Source organism: Mytilus californianus, unplaced genomic scaffold, assembly GCF_021869535.1.
Source record: "Mytilus californianus isolate M0D057914Y unplaced genomic scaffold, xbMytCali1.0.p SCAF_5, whole genome shotgun sequence".
NCBI classification, from domain to species: domain Eukaryota; kingdom Metazoa; phylum Mollusca; class Bivalvia; order Mytilida; family Mytilidae; genus Mytilus; species Mytilus californianus.
The window spans coordinates 70,405,655-70,423,240 of record NW_026262701.1 but is presented as its reverse complement, the minus strand read 5'-3'; the positions used below and the strand labels follow the sequence as shown (position 1 = coordinate 70,423,240).

At 31.8% G+C, this 17,586-nt stretch overlaps 3 protein-coding genes across 9 annotated transcripts in view; 2 read left to right on the top strand and 1 right to left on the bottom strand.

Annotated features, from left to right (window-relative positions):
• Positions 1–10,231, top strand: part of LOC127701272 (teashirt homolog 1-B-like) — a 74,520-nt gene extending 64,289 nt beyond the window's left edge. For all 6 annotated transcript variants that reach the window (XM_052205107.1, XM_052205113.1, XM_052205110.1 and 3 more), the window contains exon 2: positions 14–10,231. In XM_052205107.1, the coding sequence (XP_052061067.1) occupies positions 14–3,117 (3,104 nt within the window). In that variant the 3' untranslated portion in view covers positions 3,118–10,231. The remainder of the gene's footprint in view (positions 1–13) is intronic.
• LOC127701343 (plasmanylethanolamine desaturase-like) overlaps positions 1–17,586 on the top strand; it is a 429,461-nt gene that overhangs the window by 109,457 nt on the left and 302,418 nt on the right. The gene's annotated exons all lie outside the window — the stretch shown is intronic.
• LOC127701263 (zinc finger protein 236-like) overlaps positions 14,526–17,586 on the bottom strand; it is a 35,831-nt gene continuing 32,770 nt past the window's right edge. Inside the window, exon 24 of the mRNA XM_052205093.1 lies at positions 14,526–17,053. Within this exon, the coding sequence (XP_052061053.1) occupies positions 16,734–17,053 (320 nt within the window). The 3' untranslated portion in view covers positions 14,526–16,733. The remainder of the gene's footprint in view (positions 17,054–17,586) is intronic.

The window sequence follows — 17,586 nt, the reverse complement described above, 5'->3', positions numbered from 1 at the left end:
TTCTCTGTTACAGCTATTGGTGATGAGAAATCGTCAGAAAAGGGAGATAATGATGATAACCAGGATGAAAGTGATGGTGACGAAGAATGTGACAAAGTAACTATGGAAACAGATTCACAGGATGTGGATGACGGAGAGATAATGAGTAATGGTCACAAGGAAGGGTCTGAAGTAGATGATGAAGAAGAGGGAGTTTCTAACATAGAAGATGGGGACTGTGACCAGGACAACATTATAGGCAAGGAAGAAATAAAACAAGAAGAAAAAACTGAAAATGTGGAGGAAAGTGAAAAAATATCAGACACTAAACACAGCATGGATAAGCAAGAATGTAGCAAAGAATCTAGTCGTTCAGAAACACCTCCATTAAAAAGACTGATGAGGCAGGACCCTTTGCCTCTATTCATGAACAATCATCATCATTCACCACCTAAAAAGATGTTTAAAGAGGAACACATTCACTCTTCAAAGTGGCAGGTGCCTCTCATTCCAACTTCAGCCTTTCTGTCGAATGTTAAAAATGCTCCCATGCATCCACGGCAACACATGTTGAAATCAAAGCCTTATTCAAACAGACTCTTCCTTTCGCCTTCAGCTGTTTCATCATTTCACTCAATGGGTTATCAAACCAATTTAAAAGCATATGACACTGACCAACCTTTAGACTTGTCGAAGAAAACTGGTAGTGGAAAATCCTCGTCTTCATCTGCATCATACTCACCAGGTTCCAGTAAGCTTACGTCAAGTCATACAGCTGATAATATTCATTTGAAATCTCGTCACAAGTACAGCAATGGAATGTTCCCAGATTCTGTAAAATCTAGTCTACAAAGTTTGCAACAAAAGTTTGGTGGTGACTATCACACAAGACAATTACAAAAACCTGTGAAAGGGTTACACCCCTTGTCATATGAAATGTTTAACAAAACTTTTTGTGGAGATAATGTTTTGCTGAATTCCATATCCTCCTTACCAAAAAAGAAAAGCCCTATTCCGCCATTTACCGAAACATCTGAGAAATCCTTGAGCGAAAAATCAGAAATGTCACTAAATAATCACAAAGACTTGAATTCTAACTTCAAAAAGCAGAATTCATGCACCGATAATGAAGAAGACAAATACACAAGGCATAAATGTGTTTGTACTAAGACATTTACTTCATTGTATGATTTAAGTTTACATATTCAAGAAACTGGACACCTCCCTGCTGGTGTAAAAAAGGCAAACTTAATGGAATATCCCAAACTTGTCCGCGGTCAAGATATGTGGTTGAACACAGAGTCGGAACAAACCAAACGAATTCTACGCTGTATGCAGTGTGGAGAATCATTTAAATCATTGCCTATGTTGACAGTTCACATGATGCAGACTCAGCATTATACAAAAATTGTAAGTTCTGAACATGGACGACGTACACACAAGTGTTCTGCTTATTGTGATCGTGATGTTGACCGTGAATGTGTGTTCAAATGTAAGGTATGCAATAGTATGTTTGTGGACATGGAAGGACTAGCTAATCACATGATATTATCTGGACATCATAAACGAAACATACTCCGAACTCAAAATCACACAGACTTGGGTTTAAAACAAAACAATCGTCAATATTTACCGGTAAACGATGAAAGCACAAATCACGACGCTCGCAAAAAATCTCTCTCTAGGACATCACCACCTCAGGACAGGTTATCGGCAAGTAGTCCTGAGAGTGATTTAATGGATGATAGCATGATCAGCTGTGAAAATTGTGGTGATAAGATAGAAACAAGTTATTTTGTAGAACACGTACGAGCTTGTCTTCATCAAAGTATGGTCGATGCCTTTGAATCAAGAATTCAAAAGTTAAAATCAAAAGTTGACAATCTACAGTCAAAAAATGTAAAAGAAGAAAATAAAAACTTTGAAATTGACCCGAACGAAAATAGTTATGGTAAAGATTCTGAGAGTTTAAAGGATGTAAATTCTAGAAATGTGAAATTTGAAAGTTCAGGAAAGAAAGACTTGAAACATGAAGTAAACAGTGATATAAAACTAGAACCAGTCAATCAAGATTCTGTAACTGATACTCCGGAAAAGAAAAACAATATCAAAACTGAACCCGTAGAACTAATTGAAAACCAAAAATCCTCAGAAAAAAAACAAAATGATAAATCCGAAGACAGAAATCCACTAAAAGCTGATAGTGCTAAAATGTTAGATATTTTAAATCCAGAGGATGAAGGAACAGAAGAGGGGGGTAACTCTGCCCTCCAAGCCATGGAATCATTCATTCAAAAAAGTTTCAGTTCAAAATTTACCTATGGCAAAAACAAGTTTCAGGTAAATATGTTTGACAAGCAGGAATCTCTTAGTCCTTTGTTGAAGTTCGAAAAATATAGGAAATATTTCCAGCCATCTTTAATGATGGAAAATACATCAAAGAAGCCAGAAGAATCGGAGATGAATGATAGTGAAGCCGATGATTCTACAAAAGATGAATTAGAAAAACTTGAAAAGTTATGTGAAAATGTCAACAAAAGGCAGACGAGTCCTAAACAAAGTACAAAATTAGAAACTGCTGAGCTTAAAGAAACAAAAGTTACAAGTGAATCATTGAGTAGTAAATATTTAAATATTGACGAAGAGGAACAAAATACAGAAAAGTCTTCAGCGCTGGATTCACTGAGTAGCTTTGTCTATGGTCAAGCATTAGACAGTGAACACCCTCTTGATAAATTACAGAAGCTCATAACAAAAACTGACATTCCTGGAATGAGTTCTTCAAGTCGGACTATTTTGAATGGATCACCTGAAGTCTCCATTCCTCTCAATTTGTCTGTAAAAAGAGAAATTGACGAGGATGACCTTGTGGAAGATGTGATATCTGATGGTAGTCATAGCGACAGTGGTAGTGATTCGGCCGTGGAGTACCACTGTGTAGCTTGCAGCAGACATTTTGCTTCAAAAGGAACATACCGTTATCATCTGAGTCGATGTCATTTATCCACCATTAAGAAATATGGTATCAAAGAGGCCTTTAACATGAGTCCTTATGTATATCTTCCTTTAGACCATACTGCCAAGTTTTCTAAGTATTTTAAAATGGCAGAAGAGTTAGTCAAAAAAGAAAAATTGTAACATATATATTTTTATTTTGCTATGTGCAATTTCTAAACGATAACTGTACTAATTTCAATATATTATTTTTCTAGAAATCTGATTTTTTTTTTTAGCTATGTTGTGATGTTGTTAATGTTTGTCTGAAGACACGTTTGTTGCCAGGCAATTAGTTATGTTTTATTGGGCAATTCTTTACAAATTTTAACATAGACATTTGAACACAAACTTTTTTGAAATATTGGTTATTTCCAATTTTGAGAAGCTGTCAAGAAAAATGGTTATTTTTGAAATCTCAAGAAGAGATTTTATATGAATTTATAGGGTTAAATATACTTACCACAATCCAGCACCACCCCTAGTATAAATTTAGTATAAATATGACGTAGGTGAGTACATCTTATGGATGTAATTTTTAATCACCTAGTTAATTTCGATGAGAACATGTTCTGAAAGCAAACATATTCTATATAATATAAATGTAATTTCATGGTAAGTATATTTAATCAAATTCATATAAAATTTTGATTGGTAACATATTTTTAGATTTATTTTGGTTCAGTTTTTATGAAACTTTTTTTTATTTCCAAATTCAGTCTGTAACATATGATAGATTTGATGTAACTTTTCTGGTTTGATTTTAGAACAAGTCCTAAAATTTGAACTTTTCAATTAACCTTCTATTATTTCAATTTTCAAATTAGTTCTTGTCTTTTAACTTGTGATTAAAATCCCCCTTGTTATGCCACATCTTAGATACTAAAGGGGATTTTTCGGGTTCATGCATCTTTCCCATATCAAGTTATTAAAGTTGTTCACCTTGAAATAGTGGTCGCATCAACTTGAAACTTAGTACACATGTGCATTATGATGCAAGCTTTATATGTATGCCAAATTAGAGGTTTGACCCAGATTCCATGGTTCACAGAACACGAAAATTTTATTGTAGGAACAGGGTATGGTGTCCTATAGAAATGTATTATTGTTTAGCTTAACTTCTTATTTGTGTGGTTCAAGAAAAATTGCTATTTCGAGAGTACCTAGTTTTACAGTTGCTACTTTTAAAGTCTTTGTAATTTATTTATTTATTGTTTTCCTTACCAATGAAATTACAAAAATTGGTATCCAATGATTATTATTTAATCCAGAGTACATTATTTCATGGTTCTATTTAAAGAGTATTTTTCAAAGAAAGTGTCAAGTTTTTTGCTTTTACTAGTTTGAAAAAAAAAAACCAAGTCTATGGATTTACAAGTAAGATGAAGAAAACATTACAGATAAATGTTTATTTCATGGAAATTAGTACAGTTATGGTAGAACAAAGTGTAATCTATGGCAGCCGAGACAAGAATTTTGTTGTATTATAGTTAGTATTGAATTAATATTAATTTGTGAGGGAGATAAGGGACCTGAATTAATATTGATTTGTGAGGGCGATAAGGGACCAAAGAATAAATTTCTTCTGATGGTCAGAAAAATTTACGATGTAACAAATCATGTCATAAATGTTCGGTGACAGTGATAAATTTACCACGTTATTTAAACGATTTTTCATTTTCAAATATTTGAACAATTGAAAAACAGGAAATTTGAAAAGTTTAATAAAAATTTCGGTAAACAAACAGGTATTAAATTTTACTATTGTATTTGTAAGTCACATTATATCGAGGTGTATAAATTAAATGGATATTATATATTAGATGAAATAATAATGATTGATGAAAGCAGCTGTTCATAAACAAAAAATTTTTGTTCAGAGATTGACTTTATATAGAAAATGGGGCAGACATTTTTTTTATACACTCCATATTAAAAATTGTCATATTAAAGACCGCTCTGCATTATTTAAAGCAGTCATCTGTTTTTTAGATTATTTCAATTGCTATTTAAAAAAACTGATATATAGATGTATATAGCAGTTGAAATCAAAATTGCTCAAGCATTTTCCCTGCAGTAGCTTTAATTTCAACTGTAGTAATTGAAATTGAACTGACTGTTTGCACGAATTTTTTTTAAATAGTGTGGATTGACCTTCAGGGTTAAAATTTGTATTCTTTAAGTTTGTTGCACAACTTTATTATTGTATTTAAAACAATTATTTGTTTCCACTAGTTTTATATTAAAAATGAGAAATTGTTAAACAATTAATATTGTCCACTCAGTTAAATTATTTTAGAGTACCAATGATTTCCATGTTCTGTGCCATAAATCTTTTAAAAAAAATATTGAAAGAAATCCAAAATATCAATAAAGAAATGAAATTATATTTCATACAGATAGAGGATATTAATGTTTTCTTTGAATTTTATCTAATTGAATATTTGTACATTTTATCATTCCACACTATAGGGACTTGGTCCTTTAGAATCATTTTATTTCAGTTATTTATTTAATTAAAAAAAGTCGAAAGAAATAGGTTGTGTTTATTATATACATATCAAATGAACTGTTAGTACTAAGTGCTTTATTATATTGATTTCAGATCAAATCTGTCTAAATTGTTGTTATTTATTTCACTTGCTTTATATGGCTACTATGTTGTAGAGTGTTATTTTTTCTACTATATGTATTTGCTATTTTCATCAGTTTTTTAATCATACATATTTATGCATTTTTTTAAAAAGTACCTGAAATGTTTGTTTAATGAACAGATTGAAACCATTTTAACTTATAACAGTATATTAATACAATTTTTAGCTGTTGATAGTGGTAAAATTTTACCTTTCTGGTTAAAAAAAAATTGTTCTGTTGCCTTGTAGGGCAGTTTTGCCTTGTATACAAAGCATGCGCCCAAATGGGCATCTTTTGGTGGAAAAGATATAAAATCACTCCAACAGATTAATTTATCATTGTCTGGAGCATGGGAGGTAACTTACATTGTAAAACTTACTGCCCAAGCAGTGGTTTGATGATTTTATTCACAAAAAAAAGATCAGGAATCTTTTCTCCTATTTTTTTTTTTGGAGGGGGGGGGGGGGAGGGGGGAGTGTCATTTTGACTGAATTTATTCTGCACAATAAGTTTTTTGTTTATATTTGCCATTTGGGAACAATAGATAGATTGATTGATTATTGTTAGTATACTGTCTAGTGGCAAATATTTCATGCACCATCAGGATGAGGGAATGAGGAATACGAGAGATAAACAGCAATTTTATTGATTTTTTTATGTTGAACAAAAATTAATTTTTGATTATACAGATTTTTTTTTATCAGGATATAACAAAACTACAACAAATAATTTCATTTTATTAAAATTGTTGTTGATCCACCAAATTTATCATGGTCAAAGCTTTGAAGCTAATTTTCCATGACTTTAAAAAGTTTCATGAATTAATGAGGAGTTTATGGTTCCAATGCAAATTTAGATAAGTTAATTGCGACCTAAATACACAACTAATTTTTGCCTTTATAACTTCATCATTTTGTGTTTGAGAGTCCAATGTGAGCTAACACTTGCATGTTTTGTTATTTTTCACACAGTAATTAAGTAGGCTGTCACATACAGACTTGTCAAATATAAAGCCCTAATTTGTCAGAATCCACTTCTTTTATCTAAAAGTGTTGTTGATGTAGAAACAATTAATTAACTTGTTTAAGGAAAAGCTTGTTAAATGTAATTTTCATGATTATGTAATTTGATACTGTCACAAATCCTCAAGAATATTACGGTGTTGTAATTATTTTAAATATGACCTTGAAGTCAGTATAAATGTATAGGCCTAATAGGTATTATATTAAAAATTCCCCTTTTTGTCTAAAATGTTCAAAATTTGCTATATGCATAATGATAAGGGAATTTTAATGCCATACATGAATTATCTAATAACCAATCCTCATTATTATAATTAATATTTTCCCACTCTTTTTAATAAAAAAAAGTTTCAGAGGTATTTTTTTGCCGCCATCATAAGAAGAAAAAATAGAGCCAAATTTTTTGTTTTTCCTTGTTTTGTTTTTCTTAATTTGGCTTTATGGTATTTATCTGTTTCCTGCTGTCTATATAATCTTTGATGGTGTTAGGACATATCAATCATGGCAGATTAACAATATTGATAAAGATTTCATATCTCATGTGCGTCAGCTGTGGTATATACCATTTACAAAGAAAAATCGGATTTAAACTAATTAAATCTGATTTGAATTCCACTATTTTGAGGATTTGTCAAATTGTCAGCCAATGATGTTTTATATACAAAGAAATTGTCTAGATGTGTTGTGTTTCTTTGTCATACATCAAAAAGATCTTTGTCCTATTGAACAGATAAACCTTTTTAATGAGAGAATATAGATAATCTGTAGGAGAGATCATTATCCCATGTGGTGCGATATTTTTCTAAATGAATAAATCCTGGCTTTCAAATCCTTTCTCCCAAGTAGAAAATTGCATGCAAAAAAATAGTTTCCTGAAGAAGATAAAAACTAAATGAAAATTGAATCTTGTATAAGAGACTATTACATGTAATTTAGAAGATTGATTTGTAAGATTATTTGCTTTAACTAATCTTTTAACACATATCAATGCTGGGAAAGACATTTTTAGGTCATCTGTCAGTTAATACTATATCAGTTCGGTTAATGCCTTCAGACGTGGATTGTCATTGGGTACGTAGATATGAGGACCCAAAATATTATTAAGTCATCTTTCTTAGGTGTAGTTACTAGGTATTGTCGAAACTGTCAAACTCTAACTAGGTTGTATGTTCAGTGATCAATTAACTATCTATGTAATATGTATTAGGTACTAGAACTGGGACCTATATTTTTCATCTTATTTAAGCTTAACGTCGGTCTCTATTTATAAGAAGACCAGGTCCCATCTCATTTAAACTTAAGATGGGACTCTATTTATTTGAGGACCATGTCCCATCCCCATCTCAATAAAACTTAACATTGGACTCAATTTATAAGAAGACCTTTGGTTGTGGGCTAGGCAGTTAATGGACATCTACCTGTACAGATCATTTCAAGTCTACTGCCACTACCATACCAAAATATGTCACGGCACACTCAATCAAATAGCATGTCATTTCTGTAAAATAATTAATATTTTTGCAAACTAGTCATTTTGGTGACTTGATAAATAATATGAATATGTCTAACTTGATATTCCCTTGTATAAAAACATCATGAAAGTCAGAACATGAAATCGACTTCAAAAAGAAAAAAGGCTGGAAAATATTTGCAAAACCTATTTGACTTGCAGTATTAGATGAGCAAAGGGAGATAACTTCAAACAAGATAAACAATGCTTTAGAGATGGACTAAGGGATAAAAACTTTCAATCAGGGAATTATGTCATCCTTTTGTTTCTATTCATTTGAAAACAACCTTGTATTACAATTGTATATACAAAAAGTCAAATATTCAGAAAACTCTGCATGCAGGAACTGTCACAAGTGTTATTTTAAGGATTTTCTGGGGAAATGAGGAATTTAAAAATAGTTTGTGACAATAAAGTGCTGTGTCATTGAATCAATTGAATTTGAATATTATATATTTGGGGAAATCTAGTGCACACAAGTAATATTTAAATAGATTTTGTGTCAACACATGCAATGTTGGGATATAGAATCCTGATATATTGATAATATTACATAATTTATGAAAAAGATATGCTAATGCAGTTGTCAACATCTGGTATTTACATATGATATTTACTGATATTGATGAAGAGAAAATAAATTATTAGAAAATTATGTAAAAAAAATACAATATTTTTTTTATCTGATAGCAAATGACACATTTCATTATTAACTGTTTTTTTTTAACTGAAAAGTACTTAAAAGAATTTAATTAAATTTTGTCATTCTGCATTGTCTACAGATTTCATACAAATGGAAACATAATGTCCTTTGAGGGGTCTGTAAAGGGAACTCTTGTTAACTCATATTATTAATTTGTCTATGAAATTATCAATTAAAATAAAAATAATTCTAAACTGGCTTTACACGACTAAATCTTTATCCATATATTCATTAGATTGATTGATTGCTGGTTGTCTGCTTTATGTGCAGTGGCAACCATTTGACCAAAGAATACATCTCTAATTATCGATTTTTTTAATGCTCATATCATAATAAATACCTATCCTTGATTTCCTATGAAAAATCAACATAACTATAAATTAGCCCTCATCCTATCCTCCTGGTGTTGATTTTTTAAAATCCAGATAAACGCCCACTCCAAATCTATTTTTTCGTAAAGAGCATTGCCCTAAGGGCTTGTATCATTATGCATACTGTAAGAATCTTAAACTGTTAAACTAAATATTTTGTAGGTAAAAATGCAGATATGTATTTATTTAAATTGAATGAAATTTAGGTACATAAGAAATTGTTTTATATGTTGAAAATGGCAAATATTTATTACATTATCTAGTTATTGTGGCATAGTCAGAATTTTGCATTTATACATGTATATTTGAGTTTGCTTTAAATGAATGAAATCCCTTTTGACTTCTACAATTATGTACATATTTTTGTGAAAACAATTACATTTTACATATCATTTATCCACTTTATATTCAGAAACTATGTGTTAACTGTACTTTTGAATATGTTAACACTTGAGTGCTTTATTTCATAGTACATGTGTATTCAAAAGTATACAAGTTTGAAAATGTTTCTGAAAATTTCATTTTTCATTTTCTGATCAGACTGGAATGATTTTTTAATGCACACAGATGCATGATTTGTGATTGTTGTCATCAATACCAATTTAAAAAAAAAAATTGGGGGAAATGATATTTTAAGTTGTTTTCTCTATGCTTATCTCTTTGTAGAAGTTTAAGCTACTCTTTAAAAGTTGGATGGAAAAATTCTTGTTCTTTTTTTTTTCTCTGTCAGTTATCATAACTAATTTTACACTTGTTGTCAAAAAGCATATTCAAATCCTTAGTGATAAGATTATCTTCTATCTGCAAGCTTGTTGTAATGACATTTTTATCTGCAAGGAAATTTATGTATGTGCATAATATATTAAATGAAACAATGTTTTCATAATTGATGATTATTCTTAGATCTTTCCAGTCTGATGTGCTCTCTTTTGACTTTATATATTTGTATTTACATGTTTTGATAAATCCATATCCTATCAACAATATTGTTAAAATAAAAAGCTGAAGAAAACTAGAATTTTTCGTTCATTGAAAGGACATTCCATACACCAATTATGGTTAACTTATTGCTTACAGTATCTGAGAAACCATGAAAACTTAATATTGACCAATGAACCATGAAAATTAGGTCAAGGTCAGATGAACCCTACCAGATAGACATGAACAATCATTCCATACACCAAATTTAGTGACCCTATTGCTTATAGTACTGTATCTGAGAAATCCAAACCACAAAAACTTAACATTGTCCAATGAACCATGAAAAAAACTCAGGGTCATATGAAACCTGCCAGACAGACATGTACCCCTTACAATCATTCCATACACCAAATATAGCTGATCCGTTGCTTAAGTTTCTGAGAAACATGTTAAACCACAAAAACCTGCCAGCCAGACTCTTGTTATTAAGTTCATATTTAAGTATTTGCTGCCTATGTAAATTGTGCATTATTTAGAAGTTATAAAAATAAAAGCAGGTTGGTTGGCTCAAAGTAAGAGTAATGTGTCTTGTTCAGGTAAATCAAAATGTCATTCTATGGACTGGTACATTGAAAATATGGTTGGGCAGATCAGTCAAGTACAATATAAGAATAAGGAGATGCAATGCCAATGAGACAACTATCCATCAAAGAAAAAATGATGTAAACAACTATAGGTCATCATACAGGCTTCATCACATTTAGCAAAAAACACACTTTATGGTTAAAGTATAAAAGGTCAAGGATAGCAAAATGTGAAATAAATCAAAAGAAGACAAAAGTGCACATGCTGATTTGTCTTATCTGCTCTACTTATCATAATTGAATTTATGTTGAAAGTCTGATATACGGAGGTTTTACTACAAGTTGTTAGACGAACCCTGCAAGACAGACATGTACACCTTACAATCAAACAATACACTAATTATAGTTAGCATATTGCTTATAGTACCTGAGAAACAGACTTAATTATAACAAGAGTGCACTAGCTGAAATGTTACTGACCATTGATATTTTGTGTTGATAGTCCTAAATATAAAGTTTTTCTAAAAGTATCACATAAACTTAACATGATCCAAGAAAATTAGTTCAAGGTCAGATAAACCAAACCGGAAATACATGTACACCTTACAATCATTCAATACACCAAATATAGTTGACCTATTGCTAATAGTTTCTAAGAAACAGACTTAAACAGGAAAATTAAACATTGACCAATGAACCATGAAAATAAGGTCAAGGTCAGATGAACCATGCCAGACAGACATGTACACCTTACAATCAATCTATGCATTAAATATAGTTGACCTATTGCTTATAGTATCTAAGAAACAAACTTAACCATGAAACTTAACATTGACCAATGAACCATGAAAACGAGGCCAAGGTCAGATGATACCTGCCAGACAGACATATACACCTTACAGTCATTCCATACAACAAATATAGTTGACCTATTGGTTATATTTTAAGAAAAACAGACCAAAACACAAAAACTTAACACAGCAATGAACTGTGAAAATGAGGTCAAGGTCAAATAAACCATGTCAGACTGACATGTACATTGTAAAATATTTCCATACACCAAATATAGTTGACCTTTTGCATATAGTATTAGAAAAAAAGACAAAAACAAAAACTTAACTTTAACCACTGAACCATGAAAATTAGGTCAAGGTCAGATGACACTTGCCAGTTGGACATGTAAACCTTATAATCATTCCATACACCAAATATAGAAGACCTATTGCTTATAGTATCTGATATATGGACTTGACCACAAAAACTTAACCTTGTTCACTGATCCATGAAATGAGGTCGGGGTCAGATGAAGACTGTCTGAAGGGCATGAGGACCTTGCAAGGTACGCACATATTAAATATAGTTATCCTATTACTCATAATAAGAGAAAAATTAACATTACAAAAAATCTTAACTTTTTTTTCAAGTAGTCACTGAACCATGAAAATGAGGTCAAGGACAATGGACATATGACAGACGGAAACTTCATAACATAAGGCATCTATATACAATGTATGAAGCATCCAGGTCTTCCACCTTGGAAAATATAAAGCTTTTAAGAAGTTAGCTAATGCCGCTGCCGCCAGATCACTATCCCTATGTTGAACTTTCTGCGACAAAAGTCGCAGGCTCAACAAAAACTGAAAATTGATCAGTGAACCAGAAAAATGAGGTCAAGGTCAGATGAACCCTGCCAGACACTGGGTACACCATACAGTCATTCCAAACACCAAATATGGTTGACCTATTGCTAACAGTATCTGAGAAACAAACATAACCATGAAAACATAATATTGACCAATGAACCATGAAAATGAGATTAAGGTCAGATGAAACCTGCCAGACAGACATGAACACCATACAGTTGGTCTGTTGCTTAAGTATCTGAGAACAACATAAATTCAATTATGATAAGTAGAGCAGATAGACCAAACTACAAATACTTAATATTAACCTATGAACCATGAAAATTAGGTCAAGATCAGAGGAAACCTGCCAGTCAAACATGTACACCTTACTATCATTCCATACACCAAATATAGTTACCTATTGCTCTAAGTATCTGACATACAGACTTGATTGTTGAAGGCCGTACAGTGACCTATAGTTGTTAATTTCTGTGTCATTTGGTCTCTTGTGGAGAGTTGTCTCATTGGCAATCATACCACATCTTCTTTTTTATATTGATCATGAAAACTTAACTGATCCATGAAATGAGGTCAAGGTCAGGTGAACCCTGTCCCATGAACATGTAGACCTTGCAAAGATCCCATATACCAAATAAAGAAATAAAGTAAATAGTATTTCACATGTCAAAAATACTACCTTTATCTTCAAGCAGTCCATGGACCAAGAAAATGAGGTTAAGGACAATGGACATATGACAAACAGTAACTTTGTAACAGGCATCTGCATACAAGAGGTCCTTCTGAAAGATTTATACTAATAGTTTACATGGTCGCCACTGGCAGAAAGTAATATCTATGCCTCGTATTCTGCGCCTATCATCGCAAGTGAGACAATAACCAATGGCTTGATTTAAGGCAGGGATCATACTCAAATCATAAATAAACTGTTAACACAGAGAAATATCTTGACTGTCGTCAGATAATTCAGAAAAAGACGATCTGATGAACAGCAACATTGCTACATATCATTAATTCAAAGTTGCTGGACCATGAACTAGGGGCAGGACCTCGAAATGGTCGACAAACTGAGATGTACTGATGCAACTTTATAGAAAATATCATTGTCTATCATAAGTAGTTCCTATCAAACTGACTTGGGGAGAAAATTTCACATTGAAAATTGCTAATTATTTCAAAGATCATGACCTAGGGGGCAGGGCTGGAAATAGTGTCAAGGCCAGTGTGAGCTATTCTCAATACTCAGCATTTGTCATCATTTAACTTTTACAAAAATCTTCTTTGAAACAACTAAACCAATTGGAACCAAACTTGACCACAATTATCCTTGTGTATCTAGCTTAAACAATTGTGCATGTTGATCCTGACAGCCAACAAGAATGGGCACCATGGCTAAAAAAACATAGGAGTAACACGAAAGAACTGTCTGTTATCTTAAAAGCCATTATATATAAAGAAAATCTGACAAGAGAAGATTTTTAAAAAAGTTTACAAGATAACTACAGTGCCAAGTGATTGCATAAGCTTGCATTGCCTTTAAGGACAGGTGAGCAAAAAGATGAAGTAAAAAAGTTCACAAAACACTACACATAAAACAAAAGATTGAGTAGTACAAACCCTACCAGAAATCAAGGGCATTCAGCTTCTCTGGAAGTGTTAGCAGTTACTATTCTTCAAGTATGTATGGACACATTCTGAATGTGCCTGTTTCTAGTCGGGAGCATGCAATTCAGGAGTTGTCATTGGTTGACGTCTGTTATATCTGTTTTTCGTTTATTATTTTGTTAGATTTTTCGTTTGAATTGTTTCACATTTTGTCATGTTGGGACCATTTAAAGCTGACTCTGAGGTATGGGTTTTTCTCTTTGTTGAAGCTATATGGTGCTCTTTAATTGCTTAAATCCACATCATTTGGACTATGTTGGATATTTATCTCATTGTCAATAATACCATGCCTCCTTATTTTATGTACATAGCCCAAAAAACTGGAATAGACTAAGACTATACGGTATGGGTTTTTCTCATTGTTGAAGGCCGTACGGTTGCCTATAATTGCTTACATCCACTTTATTTGAACTTTGGTGGATAGTTGTCTCATTGGCAATCATACCTCATCTCCTTATTTTTATAATAGCAATCAATAAGTTTAAGTAAAAAACCACAATCCAAAGAATGATTTTTTATTACAATTCAAATTGCTTGTTCAATATTAAACAAGTTCTACTAACACAACAAAATCAAATAAATGTATACACGTCCAAGTCACTAAAAATGTCATGGAACATATAACACTTTAAAAATAATTTCATTTTTCAACAAGTAACCACCAAAAAAAATGACCATATATCCAAGACATAATTTCACAGAAGACTAAAAACATTTTATCACAGATTTCACATGCAAATGGTTTTGGTAAAGACTTTTATATTAAAATTGGTTGCACCAGGGTAAGATGTTTAAATCTTCAAACAGAATTCAGGTGTTCAAAAAAAGTTGAAGAATTTTTCATGTTATTCACGATCATTGAGCATTAGTTTAGGAAAATTTTAATTTTCAATGAATTCAACTATTGGCAGTGTAGACTCTTTATTTGGCATGATAGTAGTAGATGTGCTGATGGCTAGTCTAGCCTAGAAATAGTTCAACAGATCCATGTACTTCTTTAATTTTGGCATAGAAAGAACCTTTCTGCTACATTTGGTTTCAACTGGTCAATCAGTTCTTACGAGAGAGATGTACTATAAATTAGTAAAAGACTCAACGAAAACTAAATGATGGAGAATTATATATAACATATATATTCAAATGAATTATAATATCTTCTTGACAACTGCTCTACCAAGTATTAGTTGTCTCACTGGCACTTAAATTACAACACTCCAAAAGTTGCATTCAATTCTATCCTATTATCCTGACTTAGCAATTCTTAAGATTTTTTTAAGTTTCAGCTAATTAGAAAAGTCATAGCAATCACACATGTTATGATGGTATCCGACAAGTAACAGGAGTTCATTCAACCGTAACATTGTCTTCTTAGAGGCTCAAAGTGTTTATGATGAACAGACAATGGTTACCAAGTAATCATAAAACATCACACAGCCTTTCCTATTCAAAACATTGTTATTATGAAATACTAGCAGACATGTTGACTTCACAAATATTAAAAAATAATCTCTTCAGTGATGATGGTAATGAGATTCAGTATTAATACCTTTGTTGGTTTAATTCTAAATATGACTAGATTTATCAAATCTATATATAGCACATTCTTTCTTTGTAATAAGTGTAAATATCAATATTCTTACAATTTCAGGAATAAATACATTTTGTTCAGTAAATTTCCTGACATTTATTGAAAATCAAACAAGTAAATCAAACAAATAATTTTATTTGCTCAGCACTACAATTAGAAAATACTATTGATACTTTTGGTGTATGTCAATTTTCTTTCATCTCAGAAAATCCAATTGATGGCAACATCGACTGTCGTACCATAGGGAAGATTCAGTACATAAAACTTGGATCTATTACACAACTTTTCCAAAGGAATATACCAATGATCCCACAACTTTCCAGAGGAATATGCCAATGATCCCACAACTTTCCAGAGGAATATGCCAATGATCCCACATCTTTCCTGAGGAATATGACAATGATCCCACAACTTTACAGAGGAATATGCCAATGATCCCACAACTCTCCAGAGGAATATGCCAATGATCCCACAACTTTCCAGAGGAATATGACAATGATCCCACAACTTTCCAGAGGAATATGCCAATGATCCCACAACTTACCAGAGGAATATGCTAATGATCCCACAACTTTCAAGAGAAAAATGCCTGTGTCAAGTCAGGTTATATGATATGTCAAGGGATTTTCCTATTTTCACCTGTTTTTTAGGATTTATGATTTCTGATATTACCAAAGAGTTTGTACATATGTTATTTTCCATTCTTAAATTACTGCTATTCTAAACAAATAGTTTTCATAAATTAAAGAAACAAAGATATTTCCTTTCATTTTGGCAGTGTGTGAAGTCAGTGTGAAGTCAGTGTTAAGTTATCACATTATCACATTTAAAACTTAAACATAAAAAATAATTTGCATTCACAGATCATCATATAAAATTCACATATATAATTTGTTTACATCAAGTTTAAAATAGTTCAGTTTTAAATTTTAAATATAAGTCATACCGGTACACATAATGAGCACTTTTGCTGACTCGTATCACATACATCAGGCCCGCCATTTCTTCCTAACCAATTCCGTCCTCGTGAGTATTCTACAACTCCCTCTTTCTGTAATAATACTAACGATTGAACACATTCAAATATTAGCCTTTTATCCAATGAGTACCTGTGTTGGCTCATATCACATTCATCAAATCGGCCATTTCATCATAACTGATTCCGTCCTCATGAATACTACCACCCTCCCCTTCTGTTTTAATATTCACATTAGCACCAGCAGGAGGTACATATGATTTGGGAATGTTCATAGAATGTACCATGTCCATATGATGAGCACGTTTTATGTGAGTTTTTAGATTTCCTTTCTGAGTAAATGCTAGTTCACAATATGAACACCTGTGTGGTTTTTCACCGCTATGTTTCTTCATGTGGATCTGTAGAGCATTTTTCTGGTTGAATGATTTCGAACAAATTTCACATACAAATGGTCTCTCACCTACAAGATATGATATTATCTAATAAGTATGTTATGCTTGGGTCTACTTTAGAATAATTCCCCAGTAACCCTTTACAAAAACACAATACATGCTATTGCAGATTGAATACATTCAATTTCAGATTATTTTATACCTCTAGAATCTTTTTATTCAATTTTTCTGATGCAAAATAATAAGTGTGAACCAAGATGGTAATCTCTATTTACTGAATGTAGTTTTCAATGTACATGGCTTCAAATTTTGGAATTTGTAGAAATATGGCCGGTGTGAGGTATATTGAAATTATGGTTACTAGATATATCAATTGTCTGCGATTGATTGAATTATAGTTTTTAGAAATGTCATTGTCTTATGGGTTTATGGATTCATGATTTTCTTAATATCTTTAGTCTGTAGGTCTTTTGTTAAATTCAGGCTTCTAACTATTCACAAATAAATCTTTTTAAAAAAAAATTTCTTAGGGTTTTGAAATTTGTGCGTTTAGTAACAGCACTCCTTGAACTACATATAAAGCAACTTTATTTCAACTGAA